This window comes from Stomoxys calcitrans, chromosome 3 (assembly GCF_963082655.1).
Source record: "Stomoxys calcitrans chromosome 3, idStoCalc2.1, whole genome shotgun sequence".
NCBI lineage: Eukaryota > Metazoa > Arthropoda > Insecta > Diptera > Muscidae > Stomoxys > Stomoxys calcitrans.
Genome location: NC_081554.1, coordinates 188,952,136 through 188,964,984, shown reverse-complemented (window position 1 = coordinate 188,964,984; position 12,849 = coordinate 188,952,136). Strand labels below are relative to the sequence as shown.

The 12,849-nt window shown below is 36.6% G+C and overlaps 7 protein-coding genes across 7 annotated transcripts in view; 4 read left to right on the top strand and 3 right to left on the bottom strand.

Moving 5' to 3' along the window:
* Positions 1-792: 792 nt before the first annotated feature.
* On the top strand, positions 793-2,334 carry LOC106082050 (putative nuclease HARBI1). The gene is made up of 2 exons (XM_013244357.2): positions 793-1,362; positions 1,422-2,334. Exons 1-2 carry the CDS (start codon positions 998-1,000, stop codon positions 2,287-2,289), a joined length of 1,233 nt encoding a protein of 410 aa, XP_013099811.1. The 5' UTR covers positions 793-997; the 3' UTR covers positions 2,290-2,334.
* On the bottom strand, positions 2,234-3,287 carry LOC106082051 (transcription factor Adf-1). Its single transcript, XM_013244358.2, has 3 exons — positions 3,091-3,287; positions 2,837-2,984; positions 2,234-2,775 (listed from the first exon to the last, which is right to left on the bottom strand). Exons 1-3 carry the CDS (start codon positions 3,218-3,220, stop codon positions 2,316-2,318), a joined length of 738 nt encoding a protein of 245 aa, XP_013099812.1. The 5' UTR covers positions 3,221-3,287; the 3' UTR covers positions 2,234-2,315.
* Positions 3,288-4,857: 1,570 nt separating this feature from the next.
* Positions 4,858-6,993, bottom strand: LOC106082058 (uncharacterized). Its single transcript, XM_013244367.2, has 3 exons — positions 6,786-6,993; positions 5,507-5,654; positions 4,858-5,432 (listed from the first exon to the last, which is right to left on the bottom strand). The coding sequence occupies exons 1-3, from the start codon at positions 6,913-6,915 to the stop codon at positions 4,952-4,954; spliced, it is 759 nt and encodes a 252-aa protein (XP_013099821.1). The 5' UTR covers positions 6,916-6,993; the 3' UTR covers positions 4,858-4,951.
* Positions 6,994-7,487: 494 nt separating this feature from the next.
* Positions 7,488-8,309, top strand: LOC106082042 (exosome complex component RRP41). Its single transcript, XM_013244349.2, has one exon. It carries the CDS (start codon positions 7,549-7,551, stop codon positions 8,287-8,289), a length of 741 nt encoding a protein of 246 aa, XP_013099803.1. The 5' UTR covers positions 7,488-7,548; the 3' UTR covers positions 8,290-8,309.
* On the bottom strand, positions 8,306-9,659 carry LOC106082041 (peptide chain release factor 1-like, mitochondrial). The gene has a single exon (XM_013244348.2). It carries the CDS (start codon positions 9,644-9,646, stop codon positions 8,360-8,362), a length of 1,287 nt encoding a protein of 428 aa, XP_013099802.2. The 5' UTR covers positions 9,647-9,659; the 3' UTR covers positions 8,306-8,359.
* An 874-nt stretch (positions 9,660-10,533) lies between these two features.
* Positions 10,534-12,606, top strand: LOC106082064 (uncharacterized protein C19orf47 homolog). The gene is made up of 7 exons (XM_013244378.2): positions 10,534-10,674; positions 10,761-10,932; positions 11,028-11,152; positions 11,212-11,376; positions 11,457-11,713; positions 11,783-12,107; positions 12,169-12,606. The coding sequence occupies exons 1-7, from the start codon at positions 10,653-10,655 to the stop codon at positions 12,438-12,440; spliced, it is 1,338 nt and encodes a 445-aa protein (XP_013099832.1). The 5' UTR covers positions 10,534-10,652; the 3' UTR covers positions 12,441-12,606.
* The window catches only part of LOC106082065 (pickpocket protein 11-like), a 122,445-nt gene continuing 122,047 nt past the window's right edge, over positions 12,452-12,849 (top strand). Inside the window, exons 1-2 of the mRNA XM_059364319.1 lie at positions 12,452-12,540; positions 12,627-12,698. Coding sequence (XP_059220302.1) covers positions 12,536-12,540; positions 12,627-12,698 — 77 coding nt within the window. The 5' untranslated portion in view covers positions 12,452-12,535. The remainder of the gene's footprint in view (positions 12,541-12,626; positions 12,699-12,849) is intronic.

Below are 12,849 nucleotides of genomic sequence, written 5' to 3'. Positions count from 1 at the left end.
CAGAGTTGTATTTTTACAAAACGGCGAACAAAAACAAATCTCTCTTTTGCTATTTATTTGAATTAATCAGCTGTTTTTCGAAAAACAGCTGTTCGATGTTGCAAATTTCTGCAAGCTCTCAATTACCAAACTCAATATTTAGCTTGCTCTCACGAACTCACCCACTCTCTTCTGCTGGTAAATAAAGTACGCGAACGACTTCCAGTAACAATGCGTGTATCAAGAGCTTATTTTTCCAAGTGAAGTAATTTGCTTAATTGTGACAATCAAACGCAGTAAGATGCTACTGCCTCCAGTATGCGTTGTTTTATTTTATATAAGAAGTTATTAAAAGTATGAAAACCATAATTATTAAAACTAATCATATTTTCAATACTAAACGATGCTTAGAAATTTAAAAAAAAACGTACCATGATCTTAATTAAAAACTTGTTATCACTCATCAAAAGTTCAACAAAATGTACATGAACACATCTTTTTTACACAACATGCAAAGAGGACTGAAATAACAGAGAAATTTTTATGCTCTCAAAATTTTACAGCATTGTCAAGCTTATAGGTGTTAGTAATTATTTTATTTTTCTTCAACGCAAGCTACTCTGCTGAAAAAATTAAAAAATCTAATTTACAGTAAAAAGAAAAGAAATAAAAGAAAGAAAGATACCCTATATACGTGCATGACGCCATAGTTTCCTTCATAGAAAAGGAAATAATGCATATTTAGAAAATGCAAACCACTCAAACAGCATGGCATTGAGAGCAGAATTTTGCTTACTGTAAATTTGATTTTGTCGGTAGAGCTGCTTACTTTGACATTTGCTTTCAAATCTTGAAAGCACAAAACTACAATATCTCAGTTATTTCAATCCTCTTTGGCATCCCCATATAAATGAAAGTGTGGCAACTTTATGTTTTTGTTTACATCTTAAGACACATTGATAACTAACAGCGCCATAATTTTTCATACTCGCATTGTAGACAAAATTTTTCCAATAAAATGCAGTATTTCAACAAAGTTAAAAGTACTAATAATACTTTGATACGATATGACTATATGGAAAAGTTTATGGAAATATTTAAAGTATATTTGGCTTTTGTTAATTTCGTGGATTTGGTTTGCCCCAACAGCAGTCGCCTAGTATGGACCAGGGAAGAGTTTTCACAGAATGAGCGCGACATGCATAGTCTTTTCAATCAAATATTGGATCTGATAAAGCAAAAAAATAACCGGGAGTTTCGTAAATTTACACGTATAAATGTCAGCACATTTGAGCGTTTGCTGCGAGTGTTAAAGCCTAAGTTGGTCAAGTATTCGCAAAGAAAACCGATACCCCCAGAATGCCGTTTATTGATTACACTAATGTAAGTGATACATCAAGTTATATCAAACGAAATCAATACTTAAATATATTTCATATTAGATATCTGGCCTTTGATACACCTCGTCCCTTACTTTCAATGGCATTTCGCTTGGGCCTATCTACTTTGAGAAAAATTATTTTGGAAACATGCGAATGCATATCAACTGAACTGTCCCAATACTTTGTGACAACTATGAATGATGAGGACTACTATGAACTTAGCGATGCATACATGGAGGCAACAGGCTTACCAAATTGTGTGGGCGGTTTTGATGCATTGCAATTTCTGACGGAGCGTAAAACGCGGGATCCCATAGTTATGTTAGCATCATGCAACACCAAATACCAAATTATTAACGTTGACGTCGGTCTGATTCACGAAGTCGTTGAAAATGATAATTTTGTCAAAAATTTGATTCAAAACAATCTGCCATCTTTACCCGCAGATATGCAAATGCCCGATACTGGCATTGTGCTGGCCTCGTATGTAGTCACACCAAGCACATTTCCTTTGATAAAACACACCATGCGACCCTATCCGGGTAAAATGTTACGGCCAGATAAAAGTAACTTCAATGAACGTTTAAAGAAGTGTTCAGACTATCTTGATAATTCCTTTGGAGTGCTGCTTTACAAATGGAAAGTATTGCAAAATAAGTTCACATGCTTACCTGAAACAGCTTGTCATATAGTACAATCTTGTGTAATACTACATAATTACGCTATAGAACATGACCGCTCCTACTTTTACAAGGAACTGGTGGATAACTTTGATCCAGACACACAACAGTATAAAAATGGTGTGTGGAGAGAAACTTTAACACTACCCAAGTCGAATTTGTATGAAAATTTTCAACAAAATTCCGACGATGTGGGGTTTGTTAATAGAGATTTATTAAAGGATTACTTATATAGAGAAAATATGTAATGTTAATAAGAATAATATCAATAAAGTTAAGAGTCGTATATCCTATTTTGTTGGTAGGTTAATATTTCTTGGGTTATAACTTCCAATACTCTCTGCTGTAGACGCATCAGATCTACAGCCTGTAGTTTGGCATCTGTGACTTGTATAGCAATTGCATTGAAAAATGCTTGTGTGGCGGAAGGAGGAGTGAAATGTTGTTTAGCACTCTGCAATAAATTTGTCATTTCTTGACAGGCATCATTTATAACAGTTTCTTTGTCGAATTTTTTCTTCTTTGGTAACTCTTCAGTTGTAGTCGGCGCTGGTACATTGTCGGCTGAGTTGCTTGCTGTGGAAGCATCGAATTTTTTCAAGTAATCATTTAGATCGAAAGTCTCCACTTCAAATTCGACATCTTCGGTATTAGTGGGATTTTCTTCCTGTTTCATTTGTAAATCTTCGTCCTCAGAATCCGCTTCATTTTCGATCCTGTATTCCTCTAATTGCCTACATGTATACTAGCTGTTAATATGGAGTTTGTTTTGTATTGTTAGCCTAAAGTACTTACTTGGTGTATTGATCTTTTAGAAATGTTAGCAGATTGTGATACTTCCAATTGCGAGAAGTTAAGACATCCTCATCATCGCCTTTCCTGCGTAAGAGTCTCTTTTTGTAGGTGTCTCGCAAGTTCTTCCATTTGAGTCTGAGGGTAGTGGCTACAAATGCAACGACATTGAAATTTTAAACAATTAAGTGATTTGATTGTATCTACTCGTCGCCGTCCTTGTTGTGGCATGCAGACCGTAAGGCGGCTTAACTTACGATCTCTTCTTAACTTCCTGGCAATCTCGTTCCATTTCTCCATTTTTCTTTCTCTATAGTGAAGGCTACGATATTTTCTGTCGTACAATATTGGATTGGCCTTAACAAAATCAATTAATTCAAACTCCATTTTTAGTTTTCCAAATTTATCCTGATCAACTGAAAACGATTCAGCGTCTGAAACTTATGTGTGTGAAAAATCATATGTTTACCACAATTGCCAGATTGTAAATATCAAAAGTGTCCGTCGAGAAAGAAAAACACAATGGCGTCGACACTCGCCTCTCCGAATGAGTGAAATATGGAATTACAAAGCCATAAGGTGGCATTTAACCGCCGCCAAATTTTGCCGATTTTGAATAACAGGCGTAAAAAACTAAAAACAGTGTCCCGAAAGACAGAGAGTAGAAATAAGTTCACAACTTTTGATTCATTTATTTGAACATTACAAAATGGTCTGGACCATTGTAGTTAAGGATATAGGCTCTCCTTTTCTGATATAGGATGAGTAACAGTGTATTGAAGATTTTTACTCCGGCGCGAGATAACTATGAGTACCACACAGGTTGGAACTTTGAGCTCCAACCTTTGTTGTGTTCATCGTTGTCATGAGAAGCTCAGCTGAGAGCTAACGGGTGCGTCCACAGGTTGCGTGTGGTGGAATGCCCCGTAGACATACTAGGTACTGTTATTGCAGTAGCGGGCAACCAGCGATTTCGAGTGGAGACTATCAATGAGAGTACCGGCTTTTGCTTAGATACGGAGTGCCTATGATGCTCGATATGAGGCTAGAAGTCACTAATTGGTTACCATTCGCTTCTCCTAGGGAACTATGGACACGAGTAGAATAATCGGACTGCTACTGAAGTCAAGAATGCGATGTAAAGAGCAGTCAGTAGCGAAGGAAAGGTATAAGGATTATTAGAGTAGGGAAATGTGACCTGCAAGCATATTGATAGGTTCTGGAGACCGAACGAAGTATGTTAATATTATCATTTGGTATAGGGGCGTTCTCCTACAGAGATCAACATTTTTCCCCAGTTGCTAGTATCCGATAGTGGCGGCGACGAGGATACCATGAAATCAATCTCTGATGGGTGGTATATAATGAATACACTTAGTCAGTAACCCATCTGGAGATCAACAAGGCTGAAGGAGACGATTAGTTCCCAGCTGAAATATGTATTTAGAAGCGAAGTCTACGCGCCGATTAGGCGTATGCATGAGCTCGTGCGCAATCTGAAAATATGACTTTAGGAGCGAAGTCTACGCGCCGATTAGGCGTACGCAACCTGGATAGCAGAATGACTTTGTAGATGACATCGGTATTACGGTAGGCTATTTAAAGCAGTAACTTACACATTTGAAAAGGTCGACAAGTGTCTCTCTGAGACTCTTCGCTCGATACCGCTGATTGTCCGCGACTGCCATTGCCGCTACTCTGTATGGAGCACTCCACTATCCGTAATCTGTGGCCCGGTAGCTCGCAACGTAGCTTCTCATGACAGCAATGAACATCACACAGTTTGGACCTCAACGTTCCAGCCAGTGTGGTGCTCACAACTATCGCGTGTTGTTGTAACAGTTATTGTTGCGATTGTTGTTGTATGAAAAGGATATCTCTTATAACATTGAGCTTAAAAATTGAATCGGACAGCATTCATTGATATGTGAGACGTTTGCCCCTGTTCCTTAATAGAATGTTAGGAATTTGCACAATTGCGTCTGCACAATAATATTGAAATTTAGAAAATATACAATAGTTCATTTAATATTATCATTTAAAATTAAACACAACTAGTTATTTATTCATACTTGTATAAAAAAAAGATGTTAATAATTGGTGTAGCAACACATCGCATTACATCTGTATAACATAAGTAGCCCCATTTTGCCCATCCTGGCACATTACAATTTCTTGTGTGACCGCTTCCAACACTCGTTGCTGCAAACGCATTAGTTCTATGGGAGGTAATTTCGCTTCCTCAACTTGCAAGGCCATAGAGTTGAAAAATATTTGTGTCGCAGAAGGCGGCGTAAAATGTTGTTTAGCACATTCTAACAGGATTGCCATTTCGTGTGAAGCTTCCGATATAATGCTATCTTTGTCCAGCCTCTTCTTTTTTGGTTGCTCTTCGGTACTTGTTGCGTTGCCGGCATTATTTGAAATGTCGAATTTTTTCAAATACTCATTCAAATTAAAGTTTTCAACTTCAAAATCGGGTTCATTCGATTGAAATTGGTCTTCATCTTCTTCTTGCAACTCTTGCATTTCCTCCTGTATTTGTTCTTCTAACTCTTCCTGCAGTATTTCCACTTCTTCCATCTTAAATTCTTCTGGTCTAAAAAAGTTGTTTAAAAAAAGCAAATGGTAAATAACTTTGTAAACCATATCGAGACTCAAATTAAATCTTACTCAGGATATTGATCTTTTAAGAACTGTAAGTGCTCATTATATTTCCAGGTTTTTGAGGGTGTTATGTCTTCGCATTCGTCAGCTTTTCGTTGTAGCCTTTTTTTAAATGTATCACGCAGACTTTTCCATTTAAGTCTTACTGCGTTGGCTGAAAACAAAAAAATAATTGGACAATTAGATATATGATACAATTTAAGTATATAGGATTCCATAGTGAATATTTTTGACATTTTTTAAACAATTTTTTATGTGGTTTATCGGTGAAATTCTTTAAAAATGTTTAGGTTACTTCTCTGGTTTTTTTAATTAAAAGTATGTAAAAATTAATAAAAATAGAATGTTACTACCAATTCTAATGATAATCATGTACAGAATCAGCAGAGAGCATTACAAATTCTCAGATAACTAGGTAATGAATTAAAAGTATAGCAACTCTGCCCTGAAATGATCTGCTCATAAAAGGTAAAACTCAGTGGATAACAATTTGATTTACTCGTACCGAGTAACAAAAATTAAAGAGATTTGAAAGAAAAATGGCGTTTGGCAATTACATATCTTATAAAATGTTAACATAAGTCTAAAGCCTACAAAATTAAAAAATTGGCGACCAAGAAATCTTTCAACGCCTTTGCAAACATGTTCGAGATGTCGTAGAGAGTGAATATACCTCACCACTCTATTTACAGCCAAGCGCACTTTCGCCATAACACAACCTGTCGTGTCAGAGTAAATCTCAATACAGTATAGGATATTCGGATAGGATATTCTGCCGAAGAGTAGCAGTTGTATGTTTTGCACCATCTTATATTACGCCCAAGCACTGTATTCTGTGTACAAAAATTGTAACTGAGATTGAAAGGTTGAACTTCACATCTCGAGAACATCAGAACACAAAATCTATTCAGTAGCATGCAGAAACTTAATGACTGCACGCGAAGTCAATTTTTGATTGAAGAATGCTGACGAAATGATTAGAACCCATGAACAATAGTTGTACATATGAGAAAGGGACACGCCAGTAGCCAATATAATCAAATAAATCATTAAGAAAAGTAATAAAAAGAATAGGTCTCAGCACTGATGCCTGAAGAACCCCACTCCTAACAGGCAAAGTAGAAGAGCAATCACCTTTAATATTCTACAAGCACTTCTACCGAATCCATAAAGTCTGGAAAATTTCGAAACAAGAATAAATATTCGTCGTATTTAAAGATTCAGCTATCTCTCTTCTATAGTTTTTTCGTTGGCTACTGGGGCTTGTTTTGAAGCCAATACTTACGGTCTTTGCGCAGCTTTCTGGCAATCTCATTCCATTTTCTAACTTTTTGATCCTTGTAAGTCATGCTTCGATATTTTTTATCGTATAAAATAGGATTTTCTTTAACAAATTCAATTAACTGGAACTCCATCTTATTAATGTTAATGTTTTTATGTTTTTAACTTGTCAATGTTTGGCCACAATCTAATTTAATACTCGTCATATGGTATTGTTTGGGCACAGTTGCCAGATTGTTAAAATTTAATCACTCATTAAGGGTGGTACTACGTTCGCTTTTAGCGAAATTTTTTCATGATTACTTTTTTAAATAATATTTAGATTTTGAAGCAAAAGAACTCGCTGATTTCATTCAATAAGACATTCCCTCATTACATATGAAAAAATTTTCACAAAGTATTATGTTATCATTGAGATTTTTTTAGTGTTTCAAAAAGTAACCGTAAAAAACCTGTGTGTGTGTGTGTTAAACAGCCCGTATATAAAATGTTCCATGTTGCGCTTTAAAAAGATAATGTTTTTTGAAAAAGTTTAAAAAAACTTCGAAGCATTCTATTAAAATTCGTATAATAAAAAATAAGCAACATATGATGATAAAGTTGATTTATCTCTAGATTTTTTTGGTACGCAACGCTTTCAATGGCATTTAGGTTCGCCAATAACTATCAGCTGATTTGTCAAGCATTGCAACAAAACAAACATTTTTTCTTCGCTTTCGAAGCACGCTTTTAAAGGTTGCCTTTAAAAATAATAAAGAAAAGAATTAATGGAACTGTTAAGTGAACAAGGTTTACGTCTCGATGGTCGACGGCCACACGAGCTGCGCAGAATTAAATGTAAGCTCGGTGTATTTGAACAACCAGATGGAAGCGCATATCTGGAACAGGGTAATACCAAAGTTTTGGCCGCTGTCTATGGCCCACATCAGGCACAGAATAAAAAAATGGACATAAATGAAGTAGTCATCAATTGTCAATATAGCATGGCAACATTTTCCACAGCAGAACGCAAGAAACGCCCGCGAGGTGACCGAAAGTCGCAGGAGATAACTTTATATTTGAGACAGGCTTTAAGGGCTGCTATTAAAACTGAACTTTATCCAAGGTCCCAAATTGATGTGTATGTAGAAGTTATGCAAGCCGATGGTGCCAATTATGCTGTAGCCTTAAACGCTGCCACACTGGCTTTAGTAGACGCTGGCATATGTCTCAAGGAATATGTTGTTGCCTGCACCGCATCGTTGAGTAAGAATAACATTCCCCTTACGGATGTTTCAAATCATGAAGAAATGGCTGGTGGTCCAACGTTAACGGTGGCTTCTTTACCAACTTCAAATAAAATAGCTTTTATGGAAATGACACAACGTTTCCACCTGGACAATTTGCCAAAGGTAATAGACCAAGCTTTGGCTGGTTGTCGTGAAATTCAAGCCATTATGGAGACAGCCGTACGAAAACATTTAATGCAAATGGGTTCTGCCGGTGATTGGAGCAATATTGCTAAATAAAACATCAACTTAAATATACATTTTTTAACAAAAACATTTACTTTTATTTAAAAACAAGTACATTTATTTTTTATGCTTTCTTTTCTTCAGGTATTTGCCAACTCTCAACAAGCTCCACCAACTTTTTCTTGCGAATTTCGAAGGCAACTTTTTGCATAAGGCTTCGCAAATGCTCTCCGCCTTGCAGAAAATCCTTAAGATTATGCACCGTACCACCCTGAATACGATGATCAGTTATTCTATCTTGTACAAAATTGTATGTACGGATTTTCTCATTCCTGTCCAAATTGCCTTGCTGTGCACGACGAGTAGCTCTAGTAGAGGCTTCAGAAGACTCCAGCTGTATTTGTTCCAATTTGGCTTTCAGACGCTTTAATGCTATTTCCTTATTTTTTATTTGTGATCGTTCCGTTTGACTTTCTATGGCTATACCCGTTGGTATGTGCAAAATACGTACTGCTGAATCTGTTGTATTAACATGTTGGCCGCCAGCTCCACTCGCACGTTTGGTTTCGATCTTCAAATCCTTCTCAGCTATAACAACATTAATATCTGCCGGTCGTGGTATGATGGCCACGGAAGCTGTGCTAGTATGAATTCTTCCTGATTTTTCGGTAGCCGGAACTCGTTGCACACGATGTACTCCACCTTCGTAACATATCGCCTTGAACGCCTCCTCTTCATTGACTATGACATTTGCGTGACGCAATCCCCCAATATCAGTGGTATCCTCTGTCAGCACTTCATAGTCCCAACCACAATTATCGAAATAGCTCAAGTACATGTCATACAATTCCTTTGCAAATAGCATGGCTTCCTGACCTCCTGCACCAGCATTCACTTCAAAGATCAAAGAAGGATAATAGCCGCTGTCCGTCAAAATCTGCATTTTCGTTAGAAGTTCGACTTCTGTTTTTCTCATCAGTTCGGAATACACTTGGTTTTCTTCTTCGATTAGTTGCCTCATGTCTTCATCTTTTTCGGCTTCGATATCCTCCCTCGAAGCCATGTTTCCCTTCAGGGCTCTATGTTGTTCTAGCATTTTTACTATGTCCGATAATTGGTTCATTCTCTGATAGTCATTCGCACTGCCTGAAGAATTCACACGCAGATCATAAAACTCTTTCCTGAGTGATTCTAAATACTGTTGTAGTTTTTCGTTTTGAAAATCCAAAGCGTGTGATGATGATGCCCATCTCTGGTTTGATGCCAACGAAATTCTTAATAATTTATTAAGATTTATGATGACTCGGCTTTTGCTTCTTAAATTGTAAAAAGCATTTAAAATCATTTTGATTCTCGTTTTATAATCACGGTTATAATTTATAAACAATGGCCGTGGCCACCATATGGTCATTGAGCCTATCCATTTATTTTGTTAACGCCGGGTACGTCCGTCAAAAACCAAGCAAAGCGCACAGCGCGCTTTGCTATTACATATATGGGTACTATCTTTCCACTTGGCAAAAAGAATCAAAGGCTCTATTACACGGTATGTAGGTGTCTTATGGTATGTCATATTTTGAGTTATACATGCCGTGTGATACAAATGGAAACCACTTTCTAAATAATTTTTTGTTTCGAACCATGGCGAAACAATTAAAGGTGGTCTGATTTGTACAACAACCACAAATCATGTGGTGCAATCCGCCATTTTGTGATCAAAGATGGATTTAAAAAGGTTGTCTTCACGAGAACAGCTGGCCGGGTTTTACGGTATTAAGGTGTCAGATTTTTGTTTCAATTCTCTTTGTTGTTATCTTCTTTCTCGCATATTTTCCGCTCATGCACGTATACGTTGACACACATACATCCAAATTTGTTTGCGTGTGTTGGCAAAACGGCGATCAGCTTGATGGCAAGATGGCGGATTGCACCATATGATTTGTGGTTGTTATACCAATTAGACCACCTTTAATCGTTTCGCCAGCGTATGAGCTAAAAACATGTGAAATAAATAAATGCCTTTTTAGGCTAATGGCTTAAAAGCAGCGCCTCTAAACAACTAATCCTAGTGTAATTCAGTTAGTACAAAAAATTTCAAATAATAATGTTTAACAAATCATGATACTTTGTTCAAGTTTTTTGCAACAATTCCGAAAGCCGAATGGAGTACTCTGCCTATATCGAAAATTTTGACAAAAATTTTAAAGTTCATGTGAATACAAAAATTGACGTCATAAAACAACTACATGCCGTGTAACAGCAGCTTAAATAGTTTCAAATTCGACTCAAGTAATCGATTACTTACTCAAATTGGGTTATTCACTGGCGTTGGAAGCTAAAAATCAAAACAGAAATAAAAAAAATCCGAAAAATAATTAATTAAAGTAAACCGAATAACATTAGAAGCCTTAACTTCAATGATGTCGAGTTCAGCTGCCGGTAAAGATAATGTTTTGAATTATTTTACTGTTCACTAACACTATATGTATCGTGCACACACATGTCCACGGCAATGTGTCTTTCAGGGCAATGGGTAAAATTTTTCAATGCTTCCGGCATCCCTTCTCCAGCTGCTGCCTCATATGCCCATATTTTTGTGGAGAATCGAATACAGATCGATATGTTAATGGATCTGAATAAGGAGTATCTACGTGAAATGGGAATCACTCCCATGGGCGACATTATTGCAATATTGAGGTCGGTTCTTTTTATATATTCATATATATTGTATATATATACAAATTTACCCGCAATGTTATATAAAATCATATATTTAATTTCTTCTCAAATAGACATGCTAAGAATGTTAGTGAGCAATCAGCTCGGGATAAAGTACTCAGCACAGATGTGGTACCAATAGCAGCGGTACCCGCAAATCCCATTTTGCCTTTAGAAAAAACCAAGATAAGGCTTAAATGTAAGTATACAATGTGGCAATACAGATTTGTTTGTTTACACGATCCTTGCCCGTTCCAGCTACTGCAACAACAGCACATCCAACTACATCATCTGCCGTCGTTGCCCCCATGCCACCAATTAAACCTCGTAGAGTCTTGCCAGAACATGAAGGAAAGTATAAAATAAAACTGCCCTCTGGAACAACGGAAAGGAGTAAGCAAATCTTGGCCAAGCAGGCCAAATGTAAGTATTTTCATTGTTTTTTGTTGAAGTAGACTTTGTGTGCATTGTCTTTATTTTCCAAGTATTTGCCTCAATTTCAGTATATTCGGACCGAGAAACTGTCAAAGAAAAACCAACAATTTTCAAGAGGCTGGCCATAAAGGATACCATAGAGCTTGACGAAGATTCAAGTGAATCGTCATCGGTCAGCTCCGGCAATGTCAAAGTAAAAATAACAGGCATAGGCAATAAAACACAAACTTCATCCTCAATATTTTCCCGACTGGGGGGAAAGGAAGATGATGCAGTTGCAATGACAAAGCAAATCAAGCCCATACTAAAAAACACAGCAAAGAATGTAAATAATTTCCTTTTTCCTTTAAGCATTTGACTTTTCTTTACTAATGTATTTTTCATTTTTTTAAAGAGATTGTCTACCATTGTAAAAGCCAAAACCGTAGCTGTGCCAATTGTAAACCCCATGAAGCAAAAAGTTTTTCTAGTTAAAAAAGTCCCTTTGAAAGTAGACGCCGATAATGAGTACAACGAAAGCGTCGAAGTGTCCGATGAAGAAATGTGGGATGATGATGATATAGAAACATCTGGAGGTAGTGAAAAATTTGTAAAATTTGCTTCCACAGCCGAAGTTAGAGAATTTCCCGCTAGAAGACATAGCTCTCCAAACAAGAAGACATTTAATGCCCGTCAAGATATGATGAAAGAAAAGCCCGTTAAAGCCCGTCTGGGCATGAGTAAGTGTTGCCGCAAATAAGCATACATATTTTTTTCTGATAGTTAATAATCTTTTTGTAGACTCCAAATTACATAGCGTTAAGAAACCCATCCACTTCAAAGCTCCCCCACCTGCAAAACAGAAAATAGTACCAAAAATGAAAGCAGATTTAAGTCGACGTGAAGTGCCCGTCCACAAACGCTTAGGCACAAATCCTAAAACAGTCAGTCCATCGGCAACGGTATCCTCTATCTCAAAACGTTTGGGAAAAGTCCATGTTGCTGGCAATGCACCAACTTCGTCTAAGTGGCAAAAAACCTCAGTATTTGACCGCTTGGGTTTTAATACATAGTTTAAGATATGACACTTCAGTTACTTAAAATACTCTACATAGATTTTAATTTTCTTATTTTTAAGTTACCCATACATCGTTTTGCCTTTGTGTGAATGAGGTAAGCGTTTAAAGCTAAGTTTAGTTTTATTTGTTTTCAACATAAATAAAATCAATAGACATACTACATATTTTTTTATTTTTCAGACTTAAAGTAAGAAACGGAACTGATGTAAAAAAATATCACACCTTGATTAATTACAATTGCGAACCCATTAAGTAAGTATAGTTTTATTTTGGGGATCTTATTTAGTTGAAATTCAAAATCTATGCAATAATAAAAGCTGATACATGTTATGAGGTTGTAATCCATGTTGCCCTTTTTGGTAGTTTCCTACGAAATTTGGTAGGTTGACATCAATTTTTGTAG

Coding starts and splice junctions, on each gene's coding strand:
- LOC106082050 (XM_013244357.2), top strand. CDS start 998: ATGCAGTATTTCAACAAAGTTAAAAGTACTAATAATACTTTGATACGA. Junction 1,363..1,421: donor CGTTTATTGATTACACTAAT/GTAAGTGATACA, acceptor ATTTCATATTAG/ATATCTGGCCTTTGATACAC.
- LOC106082051 (XM_013244358.2), bottom strand. CDS start 3,220: ATGGAGTTTGAATTAATTGATTTTGTTAAGGCCAATCCAATATTGTAC. Junction 2,985..3,090: donor CAGGAAGTTAAGAAGAGATC/GTAAGTTAAGCC, acceptor TTGCATTTGTAG/CCACTACCCTCAGACTCAAA. Junction 2,776..2,836: donor CTAAAAGATCAATACACCAA/GTAAGTACTTTA, acceptor GTATACATGTAG/GCAATTAGAGGAATACAGGA.
- LOC106082058 (XM_013244367.2), bottom strand. CDS start 6,915: ATGGAGTTCCAGTTAATTGAATTTGTTAAAGAAAATCCTATTTTATAC. Junction 5,655..6,785: donor CAGAAAGCTGCGCAAAGACC/GTAAGTATTGGC, acceptor TTTTGTTTTCAG/CCAACGCAGTAAGACTTAAA. Junction 5,433..5,506: donor TTAAAAGATCAATATCCTGA/GTAAGATTTAAT, acceptor CAACTTTTTTAG/ACCAGAAGAATTTAAGATGG.
- LOC106082042 (XM_013244349.2), top strand. CDS start 7,549: ATGGAACTGTTAAGTGAACAAGGTTTACGTCTCGATGGTCGACGGCCA.
- LOC106082041 (XM_013244348.2), bottom strand. CDS start 9,646: ATGACCATATGGTGGCCACGGCCATTGTTTATAAATTATAACCGTGAT.
- LOC106082064 (XM_013244378.2), top strand. CDS start 10,653: ATGATGTCGAGTTCAGCTGCCG. Junction 10,933..11,027: donor GACATTATTGCAATATTGAG/GTCGGTTCTTTT, acceptor CTTCTCAAATAG/ACATGCTAAGAATGTTAGTG. Junction 11,377..11,456: donor CTTGGCCAAGCAGGCCAAAT/GTAAGTATTTTC, acceptor CCTCAATTTCAG/TATATTCGGACCGAGAAACT.